This window comes from Pan paniscus, chromosome 6 (genome assembly GCF_029289425.2).
Source record: "Pan paniscus chromosome 6, NHGRI_mPanPan1-v2.0_pri, whole genome shotgun sequence".
NCBI lineage: Eukaryota > Metazoa > Chordata > Mammalia > Primates > Hominidae > Pan > Pan paniscus.
Genome location: NC_073255.2, coordinates 188,517,795 through 188,538,110, shown reverse-complemented (window position 1 = coordinate 188,538,110; position 20,316 = coordinate 188,517,795). Strand labels below are relative to the sequence as shown.

General features: G+C 41.7%; 1 protein-coding gene across 4 annotated transcripts in view; it reads right to left on the bottom strand.

Moving 5' to 3' along the window:
• Window positions 1-525: 525 nt before the first annotated feature.
• GALNT11 (polypeptide N-acetylgalactosaminyltransferase 11) overlaps window positions 526-20,316 on the bottom strand; it is a 97,450-nt gene continuing 77,659 nt past the window's right edge. For all 4 annotated transcript variants that reach the window (XM_055115546.2, XM_034965299.2, XM_034965298.2 and 1 more), the window contains 9 exons: window positions 19,610-19,776; window positions 17,515-17,640; window positions 14,619-14,868; window positions 12,241-12,358; window positions 9,490-9,642; window positions 5,470-5,688; window positions 4,060-4,164; window positions 1,880-2,017; window positions 526-1,302 (listed from right to left, as the gene is read on the bottom strand). In XM_055115546.2, coding sequence (XP_054971521.1) covers window positions 1,171-1,302; window positions 1,880-2,017; window positions 4,060-4,164; window positions 5,470-5,688; window positions 9,490-9,642; window positions 12,241-12,358; window positions 14,619-14,868; window positions 17,515-17,640; window positions 19,610-19,776 — 1,408 coding nt within the window. In that variant the 3' untranslated portion in view covers window positions 526-1,170. The remainder of the gene's footprint in view (window positions 1,303-1,879; window positions 2,018-4,059; window positions 4,165-5,469; window positions 5,689-9,489; window positions 9,643-12,240; window positions 12,359-14,618; window positions 14,869-17,514; window positions 17,641-19,609; window positions 19,777-20,316) is intronic.

Below are 20,316 nucleotides of genomic sequence, written 5' to 3'. Positions count from 1 at the left end.
TCATTACACTTAATGTGATTATTGACACTGTTGGATTTCAATCTACCATCTTGCTGCTCTTGTTTTCCATATGTACCATCCTGGCCTTTGAAGTCAAATGACAGATAAAATATTTAGGATGTGGCACTTAAACTGTTTTGTGGTTCAGATAAAATATCTGAGTGCATCCCCTGCAATATGAGACCATCTCTCCTCTTAAGATGTGGTTTGGGAGGAAACTTCACTTTATATTTCAGAATTTTTAGTATAGGCAGGTGATTCCCAAATGTATTCTCTCATTGAGCTCCGTCTTCCAAGAGTCTGACCTCTATATCCAACTGCCGGTTGAGCAGCTCTCCCTGGGTGCTGCACAGGCAACTTTGATGTCCAGTATCTAAGGTCACACAGCTCAAGCTAAGAAACTGGGACGCGTCTTGAGAGGCAGAGGACTCTACCGAGCCTACTGCGTCATCACCTGAATCCAAGAGCAGAATCCAAGAGCATGCAACACACCTCAGACCAGAGGCCCCAATACAAGACAAAATATCCTAAATAATCAAAAGGATTCTTTATTATGTAGATTGTATCATAATGCATCAAAATAATTTTATAATAGTTAACTGCCATACTGTCTTATAAATGATGCCTTCTGAAGTTAAACATAATATAGATTCAGTTTTTTAAAATGAGCTACTTACAACATACTAAACAAATAATAGAAGTTTTTTTTTTTTTAAAGCACTATCTCCTATGAAGTCTAAGAAAGGAAATCATGACAAGTTCCTGATCAGATAAAAACCACTGCATCATTAAAGGGGATTAAAAAGAGGCATAAATAAATCTGAATAGAAATATCCATTTTCCTGGGTTTTATCCTTCTAGCCCAATTCTAGAGTTAAAATGATACTGTGGTTTGCCTCTATAAGCAAGAAATTCCTTAACAGCAGCTCAAAAATCACCTTAATGTCCGGGTGAAACATACTCACTTCTTCACCCGTGGACACTCAGAGTTCCCGTCTCTGTCAGACACGTGTCACCTCTGCTAACACACCCAGGCATCTCCGGGAGGACAGGGAACTGTCATCCTCTCCAAGATGGCTCTGCTCCACCCAACCCAGGCTTTCCTAAAGCCCCAAACTCCACACCGGAGGCAACGCCTGATGAAGCAACGTTCCTGCCACAGCATCCACCTTAACCTTCCAAATGCCACTGCTGTGAAGAGGAGCCATCGCAGATCGCCATGGCAACAGAGCCCTTCTGACCCAGGGGATCCACTGCTCTCAGGCACTGTCCAACTGACACCTGGTATAGCCGATTGTTTTTCTGAAAAAAAGGTAGCAAGAAAAAAATACTGCCAATTACTGGCAAAACATGGAAATCCAGAGGAGAGATGGAGCACTTAAGAATTCAGATTAAGGGATACAATAGTCCCCTCTTAGCCAAAGGTTAGTTTTCTGCTGTTTGTTATCTGCAGCACAGTACAATAAGATATTTTCTGACTGCAATCACAATTTGTATTATAGTATATTTTTGATTTGTTTTTATAGAGAAAACAAACAGGCTGTTGGGCTACGGCGATCCGCCCACCTCCGCCTTCTCAGTGCTGGGATTACAGGCGGGAGCCACTGCGCAACCACAGTATGCTGTTCTAACTGTTCCGTTTCATTTGAGTTATTGTTGTGAACCTCTTACTGTGCCTAATTGATAAATTTATCCCAGGTGTATCTCTAGAAAGAAATACAGTATATACAGGGTTTGTACTACCTGTGGTTTCTGGGGGGACCACTGTACTGCAGACTAAGACCACCCCCAAGGTAGAAAATGAGTTCATCTGCCACAGCCCCTCACTCAGCCTTGTGGGCCTCTGCGCATTCTCCCAACATCACCGAGCACTCCTCACCCCAAAGGTCCACTGCTGGGATCCTCCTGACCCGTGGCATTTCATGAGCCGTGGCGGGTCTGATGAGCGAGTCTCTGACATATCTAGACAAAGGAGACTATTTAAAACCAATTCATGCTCTTCATTATAGATCCAGATCTAGAGAAGAAAAATAAAATAAAATTTAGATAACGAATTTTAAGACTGAACAACACTTTGCGTATTCTTCCACATATTGATTCTGTAAGGTCTCAAAGCAGAAACAGACCAATGCGCTAGACTTACAGGGAAGCAGATTTCAACTTGGTTCATTCCACTTCAGATAGCTAAGGCAGGAGAAAGTGAAGTGCTATTCTGGGAAGAAACCTAAGCAGTGGCTGAATTTTGTTCATTGAATTTGACTGAATTAACTCTTTCCCAATTTTAGGGTTTAACAATTACATAACGCTCTTAATTCCTGGACTGTGTAGGTGACAGAGGAGCCCGACAGCCTCTGGCTTGACCCTCTGGAGACAGAAGGGCACACGGCTGCCATTTTCGTCGATTCCTCATCGGTGGGGCAGTCAGGAAGTGCACAGGCTGAATCACAGATTATCTTCAGGAAGACAACTGGGTGACATGGCAAGTGCAGTGAACAACTCACTCTCCAACATGCGCCATCACTATGCTCAAAAGGAATCTATTCTCTTCTGTTCTATTTACTCATTGCTTCAACTCACAGAACCCAAATGGATGTGTGCGGTGTTCACTAATGTGAAGACCCTCGATCAGAGTCATAGGGAGCTGTGAGAGAATTTTCTGCAACACTGCTATTGTCTCATAGCCTGTGTCCAATAAGGGAGCTACTGACCACATGCAGCTACTGTACACTTGAAATGTGACTAGTGGCTAGAGAATTAGCACAACTATGCATATAAGCATAACTAAGTTAGCCTTAGAATAGGCTCACTCCATCACCCCAACTTATATTTTCTGGAACAAATTTCAGCTCTCATCTCACTGTGACCTACGCCACTGAAACTGCGTCACCGCGATTTTAATACTTCCACAACACTGCCACCTCTTCTACCCAGAAGATGCACAGAAATCCCTTCTTTTTTTTTGAGACAGAGTCTCACTCTGTCACCAGACTGGAGTGCAGTGGTACAATCTTTGCTTACTGCAACCTCTGCCTCCCAGGTTGAACCAATTCCCCTGCCTCAGCCTCCTGAGTAGCTGGGATTACAGGCACGCACCACCACACCCAGCTAATTTTTTTTGTATTTTTAGTAGAGATGGGGTTTCACCATGTTGGTCAGGCTGGTCTTGAACTCCTGACCTTGTGATCCGCCCACCTCATCCTCCCAAAGTGCTGGGATTACAGGCATGAGCCTCTGCACTGGGCCCCAGAAATCCCTTTTAAACTACATTTTCAACACATGTATCACCTGAGACAGCGGGTGTGACCTCTTCTGGTGGAGCACTGGATGACATCTCACAGCACACATCACAGCACACATTATTTACCAAAAGCCCAAGTGGCTTTGTTTTTTTTTTTTTCATTTCTGAGTGACACCAACCCACCACTAAAATAGAAATGAGACACTACAATTTATGAGATTAGACTGCTGTTCCATTATGCTATTTTATCAGACATAAACGAGTTTGAAATTACCGTTCTAAACTGAAGTTATTTGCTGATTTTTAGGCCCGTTTTAATATTATTTAGGAGACATACATAAGCTGAAATGAAATTATGTGAATGGAATGAACTGAAATTCTGTAGTGCTTCCCTTGGCCGTTTCTAACAAATTCCTATGGCTCGTAAGTCACAATTTATTCCGCATAATATTAGAAAGTACAAATAATGGTGTAAACAACTAAAATGCTCTATGACAATGAGCAGAGGGAGGAAAAACATACAAAGGAGACGAAAGTAGCTGACTGAGGTGTCATCTAAGGCCACTCTCTTCCTTTTAACCCATTTATGCTGGAGGCTGCCATTTTTTCGGTGAAAAATCAGACCCTGGCGATGCCCTTGAGCACTAGGATAGAGATAACCCCCATAAGCTCAGCGCTCCAATAACGCAACACTACACAGAAGTGGGTTAAGAAAAGCCAGAATAGTAGACACTGATGTCCTCAGGAGTGACTGGCAGCAGCTTCCCTACACTGGAAGCCGCCTTGCGGACACTGGCTGTGAGCCCCGAGGCGTCACTCACCTGATTTGGGTCACTGTAGTCACAGGCCTTAAGCACCACGAGACCTCCCTTCTGACTTGGGCGGCCCTGGGCCACCAGGCATTTGTTGGTCTGGAGGTGATAGAGCTGTAAGAGAAGGCACAGCTCAGAATGTGGGAAGAAATCCCAGAGACGCCTCCCAAGCCTGGAGGTGCTTCCAGGCAAAATGTGAAAGGTTATTCCGGAGGTACGAATTCCAAGGCTCATAAAAATATATGCATTTTTAATTCCTAAGTTCTAGCCTCAGAACACAGGAGCATCAAGATAGACAAAAGTTATAACTCCAAAAGTTATTAGCAATTTTAACATGCAGACAGTGTCAGCTAGGAATTCTAGCTACATATACATGTTTGCTAATCTACAGCAGATGAAAGAAATTAAAATGTCATCCCTGCCCTAAAGAACCTTCAAATGAAGTCAGGGATATAAGAACAACATGTATAAAAAAGTACACAATGAAATGCAATATGCATGCTACACTGGAGATACACCAGTGACAACTATCACAGAACTGCGAGGGTGAGACAAACAGCAAGAAATAATAATGGTAAGGGATCAACTACATGGGCACACACTGCTCTCTCTCAGAGAAAAACACCTAATACTAAACATCTTGATACTGGGTTTTTTTTTTTTTTTTGTCTTATTATAGGGTAGAGAGAAGAGGAAGGGGGAAAGCTCTAGGCTTCCTCCTAGCCACTGAGGGAGAGATGATACTGCTCTGGGAGAAGTGCCTTCTTCATAAAAGAAGGGACACTGGGCAACACAGACAGTACCTGCCCTTAGCTTTTAGAAGCCAACTCTAAGAGATGACTCAGGAGAAGGGGATGATTTTATGGCCGGACCCCTACAATTTAACTGTGACTATATAACTGTAATGAGTTTAAGACACAAAGACAGCTAAGGAAATGTGGTTGATCAATGTGCCTTCTGCTGAGCTCAGATGACTTCTGGGAACACCAGGCATGAAATCCATGCCCCCACTCTGACCCTCACTACCACCTCTGCTCTGTGATTTGGTTCCCAGAGCTAAGAGCAAATAGCAGATCACTGCCCCATTTCTCCACTTGTTGGCCTGGCCTCTGACACACGAAGTTGACACTTCCATGGCCTCTGTCCGGGGTGTATTCCCATATGCCTCTGTGCTCTTGGAAAGCGTCACATAACTTACCCTCACAGAAGGCAGCTATGCCGGCAAGGCAAGGATCTACACGTGAGGTCCTACACTTGCACAGAGGAGTTACCATAAAGAACATATAATGAAAGGCAAGCTGAAGCCTGTCATTACACTCTGTTAAGTCCACAGTGTCACCTGTCATAGCTTATGGACACCTCAAAACTTTTCCTATCAAACGCTTTTCATAAGCCACTTGGAAAAAACAGCTTTCTTACCCTTCCACGTTGAAGGACTTTGGGTCGTTTTGGCCCTCTATTGACAAAAATGGGTTGTTGGGGTTTGGCGTGGGACCCAGATATCTGCATCTCTGGGTATACATTATCCAAATACCATTTAAATGATTTACAGCCCAACTTCTTTCTCAGTTCCACACGCTCACTGATATTGCCATAGCTTTTCGTCTTCAGGTCAGGTCTTAAGGAAAAATACTGCTCCTGAATTGAAAAAAAGTAAAAATAAGAAAATCGAATTTTTTGTTAAAAATGATGATACAATTATATAGAGATTTTTTTACACGATTAAGTCCATTACTAACAATGATAATAACATGTACCTTAAACTGTATCTGAGAATCAATGAAACAGGCGTATATATGAGATCAGTGGGTCTCAAACTCGTGAGTCTCAGTCATCGATGTTCTTAAAAATTACGGAAAACTCCCAGGAGGGTCTGCGTGTGTGGGCTGTGTCTGTTCATATTTATCACACAGAAATTAAAACAGAGAAACCTACAAATCATTAATTCCTTAAAATAGTTAAATACTCATTACAAACACAAAATGTAGTGAGAACAGTGACACTGCTTTATATTTTTGCAAACCTTTTTGCTGGCTGGCTGGCTTAAAACAAGTCAGCTAAATTCTCACATCTGCATTTAGCCTGTTGCAGTGTGTTGTTTTGGTTAAATATATGTATTTTTAAAATTACAACCTATATATAATTATGGGGTTAATACTACTCCAAAATTCAATAACTTTCGAAGTCTAGTTACGATGTGGAATATGAAATCATATTAAGATTTTTACACTGTTGCATTAAAATGTACTGGTCTATCGGCCAGGCGCAGTGGCTCACACTTGTAATCCCAGCACTTTGGGAGGCCAAGGCAGGCGGATCACTTAAGGTCAGGAGTTTGAGACCCGCCTGGCCAAACATGGTGAAACCCTGTCTCTACGAAAAAATACAAAAATTAGTTGGGAGTGGTGGCGCATGCTCCTTGGGGGCCGAGGCTGCAGAATCACTTGAACCTGGGAGGTGGAGGTTGCAGTGAATTGAGATTGTGCCACTGCACTACAGCCTGGGCAACAGAGTAAGACCCTGATTCAAAAAACAAAGATAAATAAAGTTAAATAAAATCTCCTGGTCTGTCTTGCTCTCTGAATGGATCTTCCACCCGTTTTTGTAACAGTGTGGATTAGTCATTTGGAAAATACTACTCCACTGGATTGTACTGTTCTACCAAATATTGAAAAATTTCACTATACAATATCAAAAAATTATATATAAAACCACTGATCTCCTCAGTAAATTTTTTTTGAGATGGAGTTTCACTCTTGTTGCCCAGGCTGGAGTACAATGGCACGATCTCGGCACACCACAACCTCCACCTCCCAGGTTCAAGCGATTCTCCTGCCTCAGCCTCCTGAGTAGCTGGAACTACAGGCGCGTGCCACCACACCCGGCTAATTTTGTATTTTTAGTAGAGACGGGGTTTCTCCATGTTGGTCAGGCTGGTCTCAAACTCCCGACCTCAGGTGATCCTCCTGCCTCGTTCTCGCAAAGTGCTGGGATTACAGGCATGCGCCACCGCACCCGGCCAAGTAAAATTTTTAAGTACTAGGAAGCTGTCAAGCTCCTGGCGGTAAATGTAAGTTTTTCAAAATTCTAATTTTCACTTGAGGGCTTGAATTTTGTCATTTGCAACAAATACTGTCAGTTGTTTTCATTTTCATTATTTAGTTCGTTTTACCCAAATATGAGTAACTATGGTTTGTGAGTCAGTCATTCTTAACATATAAAAAGAGCGTTCTGGAGAGCAGCAGCTAGCTCCGCCCATAACTCAAACAACTGCACAAGTGTTTTTCCTTGAACCAAGCACCGTACTTCAGTACGCAGCAGAAGTGCTTTTTGTGTGAGCACGCATACTCACACAGGATACTAAAAAGGCACATTGAGATTTACTAAAATTATTATTATATCAATGATATTCGGAAATGCAACTGGCCTTTGTCTTCTGAGTGAGTGCTGGTGAAGAGGGCAGTGACTACAGTATAACTGGGTGCTGATGCCTCGATTTATGCTAAGGCACCAGCCACTTTACTCCCCTGATTTTACACACTCAGTGCAATGTCAACACGGTCAAAGAGGCAAATACTGTATTAACCTGACTATGAAAATGAGTTTAAACTGGCAGACCTCCTCAAAGAGTGGCTAGGAGTGGGACCATGTGTTGAGAACTATGGTAGCCAGTGATGATTCAGAGATGAGCATGGAATTAGACCTCAAAGTCTGGTCAAGGAGGGAGAGGGGAGATAAACAGTGCTGTAGGAGAAGCACTGTGGAGTCCCTACTGCCCCCAAACACAGTGCACCACTGTGTCCCTGTCATTCCAGCACAAGCTACATGTCTCTGTAGACATTTCCCTCACGGCATGAAAAATTACTGTGCACTCCCTTATTCATCTTTTATCCCCTCAAAACCTAACACAGAGCCTGGCATACAGGAGGTGCACAACAAATGTTTAAAAAATAACTATACACAAATACAGCAGCAACCAGGCGTGGTGGCTCACGCCTGTAATCCCAGCACTTCGGGAGGCCAAGGCTGGCAGATCATCTGAGGTCACGAGTTCGAGACCACCCTGACCAAAATGGTGAAACCCCGTCTCTACTGAGAAAAACAAAATTAGCCAGGCATGGTGGCAGACACCTGTAATCCCAGCTACTCAGGAGGCTGAGGCTGAGGCTGAGGCAGGAGAATCACTTGAACCCAGGAGGTGGAGGTTGCAGTGAGCCGAGATTGCGCCATTGCACTTCAGCCTGGGCAACAAGAGTGAAACTCTGTCTCAAAAAAAAAAAAAAAAAAAAAAGTGGAAACAACCTAAATGTTTATCAGCTGGTGGATAAAGTAAAATGTGGTCTGTTCATACAATGGAATATTATTTGGCAATAAAAAGGAATGCAGACCCATACATGGAACGGCACGGATGAACCTGAAAACGCCGTGCTCGACTGAAGAAGCCAGACAGAAAAGACCACATAGTTTATGATTCCATTTGTAGGAAATATCCAGAAAAGGCAAATTAAGTAGAGACAAGGAGTAGATTAATGGTTGCTTATTGGCTGTCTAGGGCTGAGGCAGAGAGGGAGACTTTGGGGAGATGATCGAAGGCTATGGACTTCTTTTTGCAGTGATAAAATATTCCAAAATCAATTTTTGGATTATACTTCAATAAATCATTACAAAGAAAATATATAAAGTGACCTAAGGCAGAAGAGAAAGTGGGAAGTAATTCTAAATGTGCCCTCTAACAGGGGAAGAAACGGGATTGGGTCACCACGAAGTCCAATGAGTAAAAGAAAAGGCCAGGCCTGGCACAGTGGCTCACACACGTAGTCCCAGCACTTTGGGAGGCCAAGGCAGGAGGATTTTGGGAGGCCAAGGCAGGAGGATCTTTTGAGCCCAAGAGCTCAAGACCAGCCTGGGCAACACAGTGAGATCCCATCTCTAAAAAAAAAAAACAAAACACTTTTTAAAAAAATTATCCAGGCATGGTAGCACATGCCTATAGTCCCAGCTACTTGGGAGGCTGAAGCAGTAGGATCACTTGAGCCCAGGAGACTGAGGCTGCAGTGAGCCGTGATCACCCCACTGCACTCCTGCCTGGGTGACAAAGCAAGACCCTGTCTCAAAAAAAAAAAAAAAAAAAAGAAAGCCAACTTTTGCAGGTGTCACAATAGAGAGACCAGACGGAATAAAGAAACTGAAGATGGAATTTCTTCCAACATTAGCTGCATTACTTCTTATGGAGTAGACACTTACAAAATTAAAAGAGTCAGATTAGAACCAGAAAGAAGTGAAGTACTAGGTGAAGGGGGTGGGGGGAAACTAGAAAGAGGTGGCCTTAAGGTGAAGGTTAACCAAGAGAAATATGCCAGAGTGAAAAGTAAGCAACTAAAGCTATCACTAGGCCAGTCACTGCCGGCCTATCCTTCTAAACAAGAAATTTCATCTCACCTTGTATTCATCCAACCAGACATGTGCCAGCCGCAAAGAGTTGTGTGTCATGGTGTCCTGGCCTTCGGGAGATCCATATGGTCGCCTTTTTCGGAAAATGTGTCCTACTCTAGAGCAAGGGATGATGAAGAGCTTACCGCCACACATCCAGATCTGGCCAGAAGCAAAAACAGGTGTTAACAGTTGCCTCATGTTGTTGTGAAACCAATGTATGAATTTTCAATGAAATTAATCTTTATTCAATAGGTGTTTATGAAACTTGGCAAGATATTTATCTTATTAGATACAAATATTCAAATAGAAGGAAATGAGAAGGTACACATTGTTAGAAATTGTCTGTCTTTATCATTACAAGGAACTAAATGCTAAAACAATGCTATAGTCAGCATTTACTACCATAAGTCTGAAATTGCACTTACCCAACTTTGTTGCTTTAACAGATCAAGAGACTTGATCTTAGGCACTTAAGAACAAGAAGTGCTTATTTTTATTTATTTATTTATTTATTTTCTTTTAAGAAGTGCTTATTACCTGTTCTCTCATTTCAGTTTCACAGGTACTTGCTTATACAATGCATATTCTTTTTTAGAAAACAGATTTTTTAATATAAAATATATAGAATAACTCCAGATTAAGATTCAAAAGACCTTAAGCTCTGGTCTAAATTCTGTCCTTGACTATCTGAATTACTTTGGAGTTAAGTTCGTTTTTGTGGGATTCAATTACCTTATCTAAAAAGAGACTGAACTTTTAATAATAAAATCTATTAAATAAGAAGCATAATAAAATCGATTACGCCTTTAACCCTAACATTCTAAAACTTACAGAATGAAAACCTGCTTTTTCTTTCTTTTTTTTTTTTTTGTTGAGACACAGTCTCGCTCTTGTCCCCCGGGCTAGAGTGCAGTGGCGCTTGGCTCACTGCAACCTCTGCCTCCCAGGTTCAAGCGATTCTCCTGCCTCAGCCTCCCGAGTAGCAGGGATTACAGGCACCCGCCACCAAGCCCAGCTATTTTTTTTGTATTTTTAGTAGAGACGGGGTTTCACCATGTTGGCCAGGCTGGTCTTGAACTCCTGACCTCAGGATCAGCCCACCTTGGCCTCCCAAAGTGCTGGGATTATAGGCGTGAGCCACCATGGACCCAGCCAAAACTTGCTTTTTAAAAATACTGTAGTCAATACATTTGCAGAAATACAGAAGGACATATGAACAAGTATCATGGTATTATCTGATAGGGATTCTGCTAACTGGACTAGGAGATGGTTGGGAGAAATACTGGGATATTTGCTTGGAAGGAGAAGTCTCAGCTCTCCCCTCGCCCTCTTTCTGCCTTTCCCAAAGACTCTCTACACCATGGTCCTCTGAGCCACAGACTCCACCTACGCTGTCACCTTTCAAACCTCAGCAATTGGAGAAGACAGATAATGCGAGGTGGATTTCCTCCTCGGGACAGGGGTGCCTGTATACATAAAGGACTTGGTAAGCTATACATGGGGTGATGGTATAATGCAGCATCAAACTGAGCTGTTTCTGAAAGTACAATGGGAAGCTATTTATTTTTCCAAGAGAACAGGTGTGAATTAGGATGGTCTTAGGCCTCAGGGAAATCTGGTCACCCTGACTATATGACTATATGTATCTGGTAGTATCAATAAAATAAACCAACAAAAAAAGAACAAACCTTTAAATTAGCACATTAAGACATTTTAAATTTATATCCAACCATTCATTACAACAATACTTTTATAATTAAAAAATATATATATATACACACACACAGAGTGGAATAACAGATACTGGAGACTCTAAAAGGTGGGAGGGGAGTGAGGGATGAAGTACTACCTATTGGGTACAATGTGCATTACTCTGGTGATGAGTGCACTAAAAGCCAGACTTTACCACCACACACTATGCACTTGTACCTCTAAATCCATAAAAACAGACTAGGCACAGTGGCTCACGCCTGTAATCCTAACACCTTGGGAAGCCAAGGCAGGAGGATTGCTTGAGTCCAAGAGTTCAAGACCAGCCTGGGCAACATAGTGAGACTCGCATCTCTACAAAAAGTAGAAAATTAGCCAGGTGTGGCGGCATGCGCCTGTACTCCCAGCTACTTAGGAGGCTGAGAGGTGGGAGGATCGCTTGAGCCCAGGAGTTCAAGGCTGCAGTGAGCCGCTGTATTCATGCCACTCTACTCCAACCTGGGCAGCGGAGCAAGACCCTGTCTCAAAAAAATAAATACCAATAAATACATGGCTTCTTACATGCTTTTTCATTTTGTTGTTGTTTTCCTAGCCAATGGATCAACACGTATACTCTTGACATTTCGAACAGATATTATCCATATCACAGATTCTGACAAAGTAGCATTCATTAAGGACAATTTGTCAATAAAGATAGTCATGGAGCACTCTGGGAGGCCGAGGCAGGAGGATCACTTGAGCCCAAGAGTTCGACACCAGCCTGGGCAACATAGTGAGACCCCCATCTCTACAAAAAATAGAAAAATTACAGGCACATGCCTGTAGTCCCAGCTAATCAGGAGGCTGAGGCAAGAGGATCACTTGAGCCCAGGAGGTCAAGGCTGCAGTGAGCCATGACCACACCACTGCACTCCAGCCTGGGTGGCAGAGAAAGACCCTATCTCGAAAAAAAAATAATCAAGGAGAATATAAAGAAAATATGAGATCATGGATGAAAATCATATTCCACTACACAGTTATTAATTGAGCATGCAAAAATTAAATTACCCGAAATGATATTTCCAAATTTTCTCCTCCCCAGATATCCATGCCACTATCATACTGTCCAAGTTCATGGAAATACTGTCTGTTCATGGCAAACAAACCTCCAGCCATTGTTGGTGACCTAGAAAAAGGAAAATTACTCATTCCTTATAGTCAGTTATCTTACCTACTACTTTTGTTTAAAATACTCAGTGTCATTTTGGAACATAACTAATACAAATTGAATTAATGATTATGAATCATTTTATCCAGTATCAGAGAATGAGCCAGGCCATACAACTGAATTTTCTGGATTGCTAATAATATGCTAGTATCTGGCATACGAAGGCTACTTTTCTAAGTCTCGAAAGTTCTTTTCCTATTATAACCATTTCTGATGGAAAGCCACCTGATATGGTCATTCCTTCTGACAATCTCACAGAGCCTTGGGGATCAAAACTGGGCTCTAAGGTCCACCAAGGAGAGACCTGACAAACATCGCACGTTGGGAGTTGGACTCACACAAGTTAGACCAGTGGCTCTCAACTGGGATGACTGTGTCCCCAACAGACATTTCATAACGTTGGGAGCATTTTTAGCTGTCACATCTTGATGTGTTTGTGTGGCAGGTGCTCCTAGAATCTGGGTTGAGGTCTGGGATTCTGCTACCTATCCTAAAATGCACAAGAGGGCCCCTACAACAAAGAATTATCTGGCCCAAAATGTCAGTAGTGCCAAGGCTGAGAAGCCCTGTGCTGGAGTGAGAAAAGCCACAGACTAGTCCTCTCAGGGACTCGAGCTAGCTTCCAGTCCGCTCACTTCCTAAAACTGGATAGAGGGGATTGTGGATTCTAGTGGCCCAAGCTGCCTGCACAAGAGAAGCAAAATTATCTCTGCAGGGAAAAAACATCATCCCAGGTATGAATGTATTTCTATAATTTTTCATATATCATGTCTGGCACTAAGCAAAAATAAATAAGCAACAAATAAATAACCAGGCAAATGGGAAGATAAAATCACATGAAAACAAAATGAGAGAAACAACATACACCAGAAACAGATATGAAGGGGTTTCAAATATGGAATTATCAAGCAAAGACTTTAACTGCTCAGTATATTCAAAGAAAAAGACAAGGCAGAATTCGGCAGCAAATTAGTTACTTCAAAAAAGTAACCATGTTTATACATATCCAAAAGACACTTTTTAAAAACAAGACCAAAAAAAATGTAAGCAGCCAATGAAAAAGAGATTATCTTAAGGGAAGCAAAGTAAGACTAACAACGCTGACTTCCTGTCTGAAACGGTGAATGCCAGAAGGTTCTTGAATGATGCCTTCAAAGGCTGAAAGAACATACATGTCTGCTACTGCCAACCTAGAACTGGATACTGAGTAAACATGTTCTTCAAAACAATGGTGAAACACAAGGACATTTTCGGAAAAACAGAGGACTGATCACTAGGATGTCCAACTAAAAGAACGACTAAGAGTGTTCTTCAGCCAGGATGGGAGCAATCCCGGATAGAGCCTGCAGCTGCAGAAAGAACAGGGTAACATAAAGCGGAGATACTTGGGCAAGCCTGTGTGAATACTGCTACGTAAGAAATGGCTTCTGGGGTTTAAATTATATAACAATATACAATATTGTTGTATATAACAACAAATAAATAAGCAATAAAATAACAATAACAACATAATAACATAACATAAATTGGGGGAGGAATAACTGAAATGTGAACATTCTGAGATCCTGGCATTGTTTGGAGAAAGTACCAATTTTGATTACACTCTGGCAAATCAAGAACAAATGTATTCTTTAAAAAGTTAAAATACAGGTACACCTCTTTGAATTCAATCTACGTAAGAAATTTTTAAAGAAAACAAAAATAAGAAGAGCAGCTTTATATTACAGAAGATGAAACACAGATAAGAACATAAAATAATTCCTATACTATGACTTAGTAATTATACTAGCAGGAATCCATCTTCAAAATCGTAATGAAAGAAAAGGCTTACGTATTCATGTTTTTCACAACATCACTCTGGCTACCAAAGAACTGAAGGTAAGTTAGTGAACTATAAATACACCGCAGTGTTTGACATACCAAACAGCAGCCACCACACGGGGCCCTCCCAGGGCTTCCTCTGCAATGGTGGCCTGGTCTGTCTGCTCTTCTCACAGGCTCTAAGTCCTTGAGGGCACACATACTGTCTTACTCATAAATCTTTCCTTAGGACTTGGCAGACTGCATAAAATTCAATACGTACTCAAGAATTTTTAACGTACAAATTAAGTCTAACACTTTTGCTCCTTACAAAGAAGGAGGAATTATCTTTAATATCATTTTGTTCTCTTTTAAGGAAGCACTGGTAGGAATTTTTCAAACAAAGGAGCGATCTTACTTTATTGGTGCAGTGGCTCCCTCCGCTCCTCCTAGCTCAGAAAGGGGGACAAGATCCCATTTGAAGTGCAGCCCCCAGTTGAACCCTCCGCGGACGACAGGGGACGAGCTGTAGGCCAGCGTGTCGGCGCTGATGATGTCAATCACTGGGCACACCACGGTGTGCCGGTCCTCACGGATGGCGGCCAGCAAGGGCTGCAGCCACATCACATTCACTTCACAGTGGCTGTCCAGGAACACAAGGACTTCTCCTGGGGAGGAAACAACAGAGGCTCAGGAGAGTGTCACAACACTCAATTTAGGTACAACCACCCGTCCGATGGGATGACGCGCTGACACAGCATGAAACACGACTGCCACCCTCCCAGCCCCAGACGGCCTAACTGCTCCACTACACTTCACTGCCGATGGTCAACAAGGACGTCCCTCAGCCAGTAATGCTGCGTGCAGTGTCCTGCTGTGATTGAGGGACCCATACAAATCATACGCGCGACTCTTGAAAAAACTGACAGGCAATTCAGAATCTCTTCAGTAAACAGAGTCAAAGTCTCACCGTAACAACTCAACTCTTTGGAAGCCCAGATATTGAGTATTCCAAGATGTTGTGGTGCCATGACAGTGGCCAGTTGTGTGTAGATATTTTTATTACAATTATTTTAATGAAAATATTTTGAAGTTTAGCACACACTTAGAAGACATCTCTCTGCCTCAGTAAACAGAGTACAGAGAACACAGCTGCCTTCTCACTGGTGACTAGGACATGCACTGTAACTATGGATGATGGCTGCCACACAGCAGTTCTCCCCGGAGAGAGGGAGGCGCAGCTGGTGGCGCTCTCGGGGACGCCTCTTGCTCATTTCTGTTTCTTCCATCTCCCACCTTTCCTTTCTACTGCCCCCCACCCTCTTAGCTTCAGTGGCTCTCATCTGCCAATGGGATACACCTTTCCTCTAGTTAGCAACATATAAATCATCGACATTTTATTCTGCATTTTAAGCTCCTCTTGATAAATGTGAGCAGAACTGAGTTTTTTTTTTTATAATTTCAAATTTAAGAGCTCCACGGTTCTTCTGAGCAGTTGAGAAACTCAGAATGACATCATCAGGTCACATTATTGTTTTTCTAAAAGTGCACTTGTGAAATGTATGAAGATTTTACATGAACTACTTAAAGCACCAAATGTTATCTATCCAACTTCAACTAGTGATAAAAGCAGTATCTCAGACAGTTTTCAATGATGCCCGTGAATCAGTCCCACAGTTCAGTGTCTGTAAACAGCCTGAAGGGTGGGGGATGTAGGCAGCTCTCCGCTGTCACTTAATGCAGAAAGGCAGAACCTTCCACATGCACATCAGCGGGGGTGAGGTGAGACCAATCACAATTGCTTCGAGGAGAAAATGGATTCAGAGCTTTTCTTAATTCTAAAAGTGTTACTTTTTCCAATTAACACCAATTTAAATGAAGACCACATCTGGTCACAGTGAACCTGAAACAATGACTTCCATGCAAACTGGCTTGCTTCTGACAGATCCTAAACTATATCTCAATGAGGACCTGAAGAGATCATAAGGGAAAAAAACCTAAATAGCTATTGCTATCAATTCACAGTAAACATGCATTGTAACAGTACAATGTTTTGAGTGGCTTAATATTGAAAATACCCCAGGATTTTCACTTTATTGCTTTGCCTTAAATAACTCCACACAGCCAATTCAGTAAGTTTTTACATGACTAGAAACCTAGAAAAAAAGTCTCACAAGCCTTGAATTCAGTCTGCATCCACTGCAGATGGGATGTAGAGGAGCTGCTTCTCTTTTTTTTTTTTTGTTAATTGCTTCAGGTCACTGTGGGCTTCAGAGAAATAAGAGAAGACAGATACTAAAAGTGAAGTTCCAACTCAGCCCAGCACACGAGCCAGTGGCTCCACAGGGGGAGTGGTGGTGAGCAGTGCCGACCACCACAGGCAGGTTATCTAGGAGAGCGTGGAATATAGGAAGGACTGCAGTAGATGCTGTCACTGCTAGGGAATGTCCCCACCAAGTTCCATCATTCTCAAATGATTTTCAAAATTTTTTCGCCATGTCCATGCCCTACCTGCAATATCACATGCCTAACATTTTTAAACAGATTCATTAGTTTTAATTACATTTATTTAAAAATTTTTTAATTACAGTCATAAATGAAACTCAGGGAGACCAATTACACATAGGTAACCATAAAATGAAATACAACAGAATCAATATAACGTAACTGAAGACTAACCAGATATATTTTCTGCAGAAGACTGAATTTGAGATCGGTTATTTCTTTTTAAAGGGGGAGAGCAGTGTATGATGGAAATATACTAGTAACAACGGAGACTTGCTCCTTGATGGAATCAGAAGGATTAAGAGGGAATTTTAAAGAAAATGCCATTTATAGTTTTGTAAGTCAATCTTACGTCCATTTACCAATTAAAGTCATGATGTGTGGCTCCAGAGGGATGCACTCCGCACTAAGAGTTAAAAGCATAGTTCCAATAGACAGTTTGGGTTCATACATTTTAAATTTTGTATTTAAAAACATAAAAATTCAGTTACATTTTGGTCTGGGCTTTTCTGCTTATATAAGTGAATAAGATATAAAATATATTTGAGGGGCAGTAAGTATCAAAAAAGGGTCGCTATGAAAATAGACACTGAGGATTTGAGAGTTCAGCCCCCTGCACTATGTGCTTTGGGGTAGCAGGCTTGGCGTTATGAACAGGCCTTTCCCAAACAGAACAAGCCTCATCTCTCCTGCTGGCAATGTCCGTTTGAAACACTACTTTTCATAGACTTTGCAGAATCAGGACAGGCGCTGAGGCTCGAGCCCTTGTCATCCAACACCCGTAGAGCAAAGCTAACGAGAAGTGATACCTGTCGCGTGGGCCGCGCCAATCATTCTCCCTCGAATCAACCCCTCACGCTTTGTATTTCTTATGACTTTAATTTTTCCAGGGAGGTATTTTTGGACATATTCATCTAGTTCTCCTTTCAAATCATCTGAAAATAAAGTCCCACAATTATTCAAACTGTATGAGACATATATAAAGACACTTTACAGCTATTCTAAAGTTGTATCTAGTACTTGCTAAAATTTACAACAAACTATCAAGCAAATACTACAGAATATTTTACTTTAAAAGAGTATTGTAGCTTATCCTGTAGGAAGAAAAAGAAATGAAGGGTAAGAGCTGGAACACTAGCAAAGAGGAATACTTACTTTAGTTACAGACTTATTTGTATCTCCATAGCATCGAGCACAATGCTTTGCATAAAGAATGTTTGAAATGAGTATTTTGAGTGCATAAATGTTCAGCTGACCATATATAAATCACATTGATAACAAAGAAAATGAGATATAAATGCCTTTTATTACAAAGGAATTTATTAAGTCTTAGTCCATTTCAAAATAGTTAAGAAACAACTTCTATTGCCCCTACCAAGAATAACAAGAACAGCATTGAATATGTCCTTTCATTAATTTAGCATCTTTCTTCCAAAGTTGCTAAATATTTTTTAAGGAATTCTATGTCATTCACCTGTATATTTCAGAATAACTTGAAAGATCGTGTAAGATAATAAGCAGTAATTCTTTCCATAGTTAATATACAAACCACATCAAATTATGAATTTTTCCTTTTAGGTAAAATAGCCACAAAGTGAAAACCAAAATACAAGTTGACTTAAAAAAAAAAAAAAAACCAACCATAAATTCTAGAAATCAGTATGTAACCAATCTTCTACGTGGTCCAGACTCAGATTTATTTGTTAGGTTTTTTGTTTGTTTGTTTTTGGCCAAGGTTTGAGAATTTTGCTCCCATGACTCTCTGTCCATTTCTTTACCTTCTATATTTAAGTATACTGATATACCAACTCTGATGTTGATACAAGTGGTACTTAATAAACGCTCGAGTGCATGAAAAAGTCACTGGCATACACCTGTACCACTGTGTTTCTGCAGGCTGCTGTCATGAAAAGAGCAGAAGGCTTGGAGCTATGCAGACTAGAGGTCTCATTTCCACTCTACTACTTAACAGCTATGGGGTCTGAGCAAATTACTTTTTATATTTCTCCCTCTATAAAATGGGCTTCCAGCCTTTCTTGCAAGGTCACTGAGAGCTGAATGAGCAGTGTAATAAAAAGCCTTCTATCCTGTTTGGGTACACAAAGCCATTCTTAGCAAGAGTCTATGTTGAATTAAGAAAGGCGTACAGAATATAGAATATGTAGTGAATCATAAAATACTGGCATTCAGAGATCGTTGAGGAGCTATCAGAATGCAATCCGCTTTTACCTGGGGACGATCAGTGTAAGAGACTTAACAGAGAAGCATAAGCCAAGGCATCATGCCAAACGAAAAAAGCCCATCTCAAAAGGTCACATACCGTGTGATTCCATTTATATGACATTCTTGAAATAACAAAATCAGAGATGGAAACAAAATCATAGAGTCGTGGTTTCAGGGACTGGGGAAGAGTAGAGGAAAGCAGGAGGTGTGACTAGAAAGAGGCAGCACAAGGGCCCTCCGGGTGAGGAAACAGTTCTGTATCATTGCAGTGAGGGTTGTGGGAGTCCACCTGTGTGACAGAATGACCCTGGACCACACACACTGTACCAACGTGGATTTCTGGTTCTGACAGGGGAATTTTATGATGGAGCAACTGGATAAAGGTACATAGACCGTCTTTGTAACTTCCTGTGAACCTATAGTTATTTCAAATAAGAAGAGGTGTGTTTTTTAAAGTAAGCCACGGAAAAAATTTCACGGGCCAAATTTGGGTAGCATAGTTTATAAGCAGGTTACAAAGATAATGGATTTCTTCAGACTTATTTGTGGTCAGCCCAGCTGTGACTGCATGCGTAGGATCCCCACCTACCACGTACTTGAAAGTTCAGCTGTGTTAGTGTTTGTCAGTGCTGTAGTGACTGACAGCCTGGATCCAATGTTACCAGGTGCAGCATTCCTTACCAAAGTCACTATCATCATCCACAAGGATGATCTCATGAAGCAGGTGTGCCGGCGTGCGGTCTATGACACTGTGCACTGTCCGAAGCAAGGCAGAAAACGCTTCATTATAGAAACAGATAACAATACTAGCAGCTGGCAGGTCAGGTGGGTAGAACTTTTCTTTACATCTGTAAAGATAAAGATGAGGAAATTCTGACATTTTAAAAGGCTCGAATGGTTTAGATTATTATTCACCTACAGATTTACTGTCTCCTTGTTCACCCTCTTCCCCCACCCCCCGCCTTTTTTTTTTTTTTGAGACGGAGTCTCGCTCTTGTTGCCCAGGCTGGAGTGCAGTGGCGCTATCTCGGCTCATCGTGACCTCCGCCTCCCAGGTTCAAGTGATTCTCCTGCCTCAGCCTCCCGAGGAGCTGGGATTACAGGCATGCGCCACCACATCCGGCTAATTCTGCATTTTTAGTAGAGACAGGGTTTCTCCATGTTGGTCAAGCTGGTCTCGAACTCCTGACCTCAGGTGATCTGCCCACCCCAGCCTCCCAAAGTGCTGGGACTACAGGCGTGAACCACCATGCCCAGCCTGTTCAGCCTCTTTCTAACATTATGTTAACAACAATTTTTTTTTAAAAGCATTTACAAAAACAATACGGTTTCTTCTTCAAGAGTTTTACATTTTGTTAATAATGTCTCCCTCCTATACCTGCTATCTT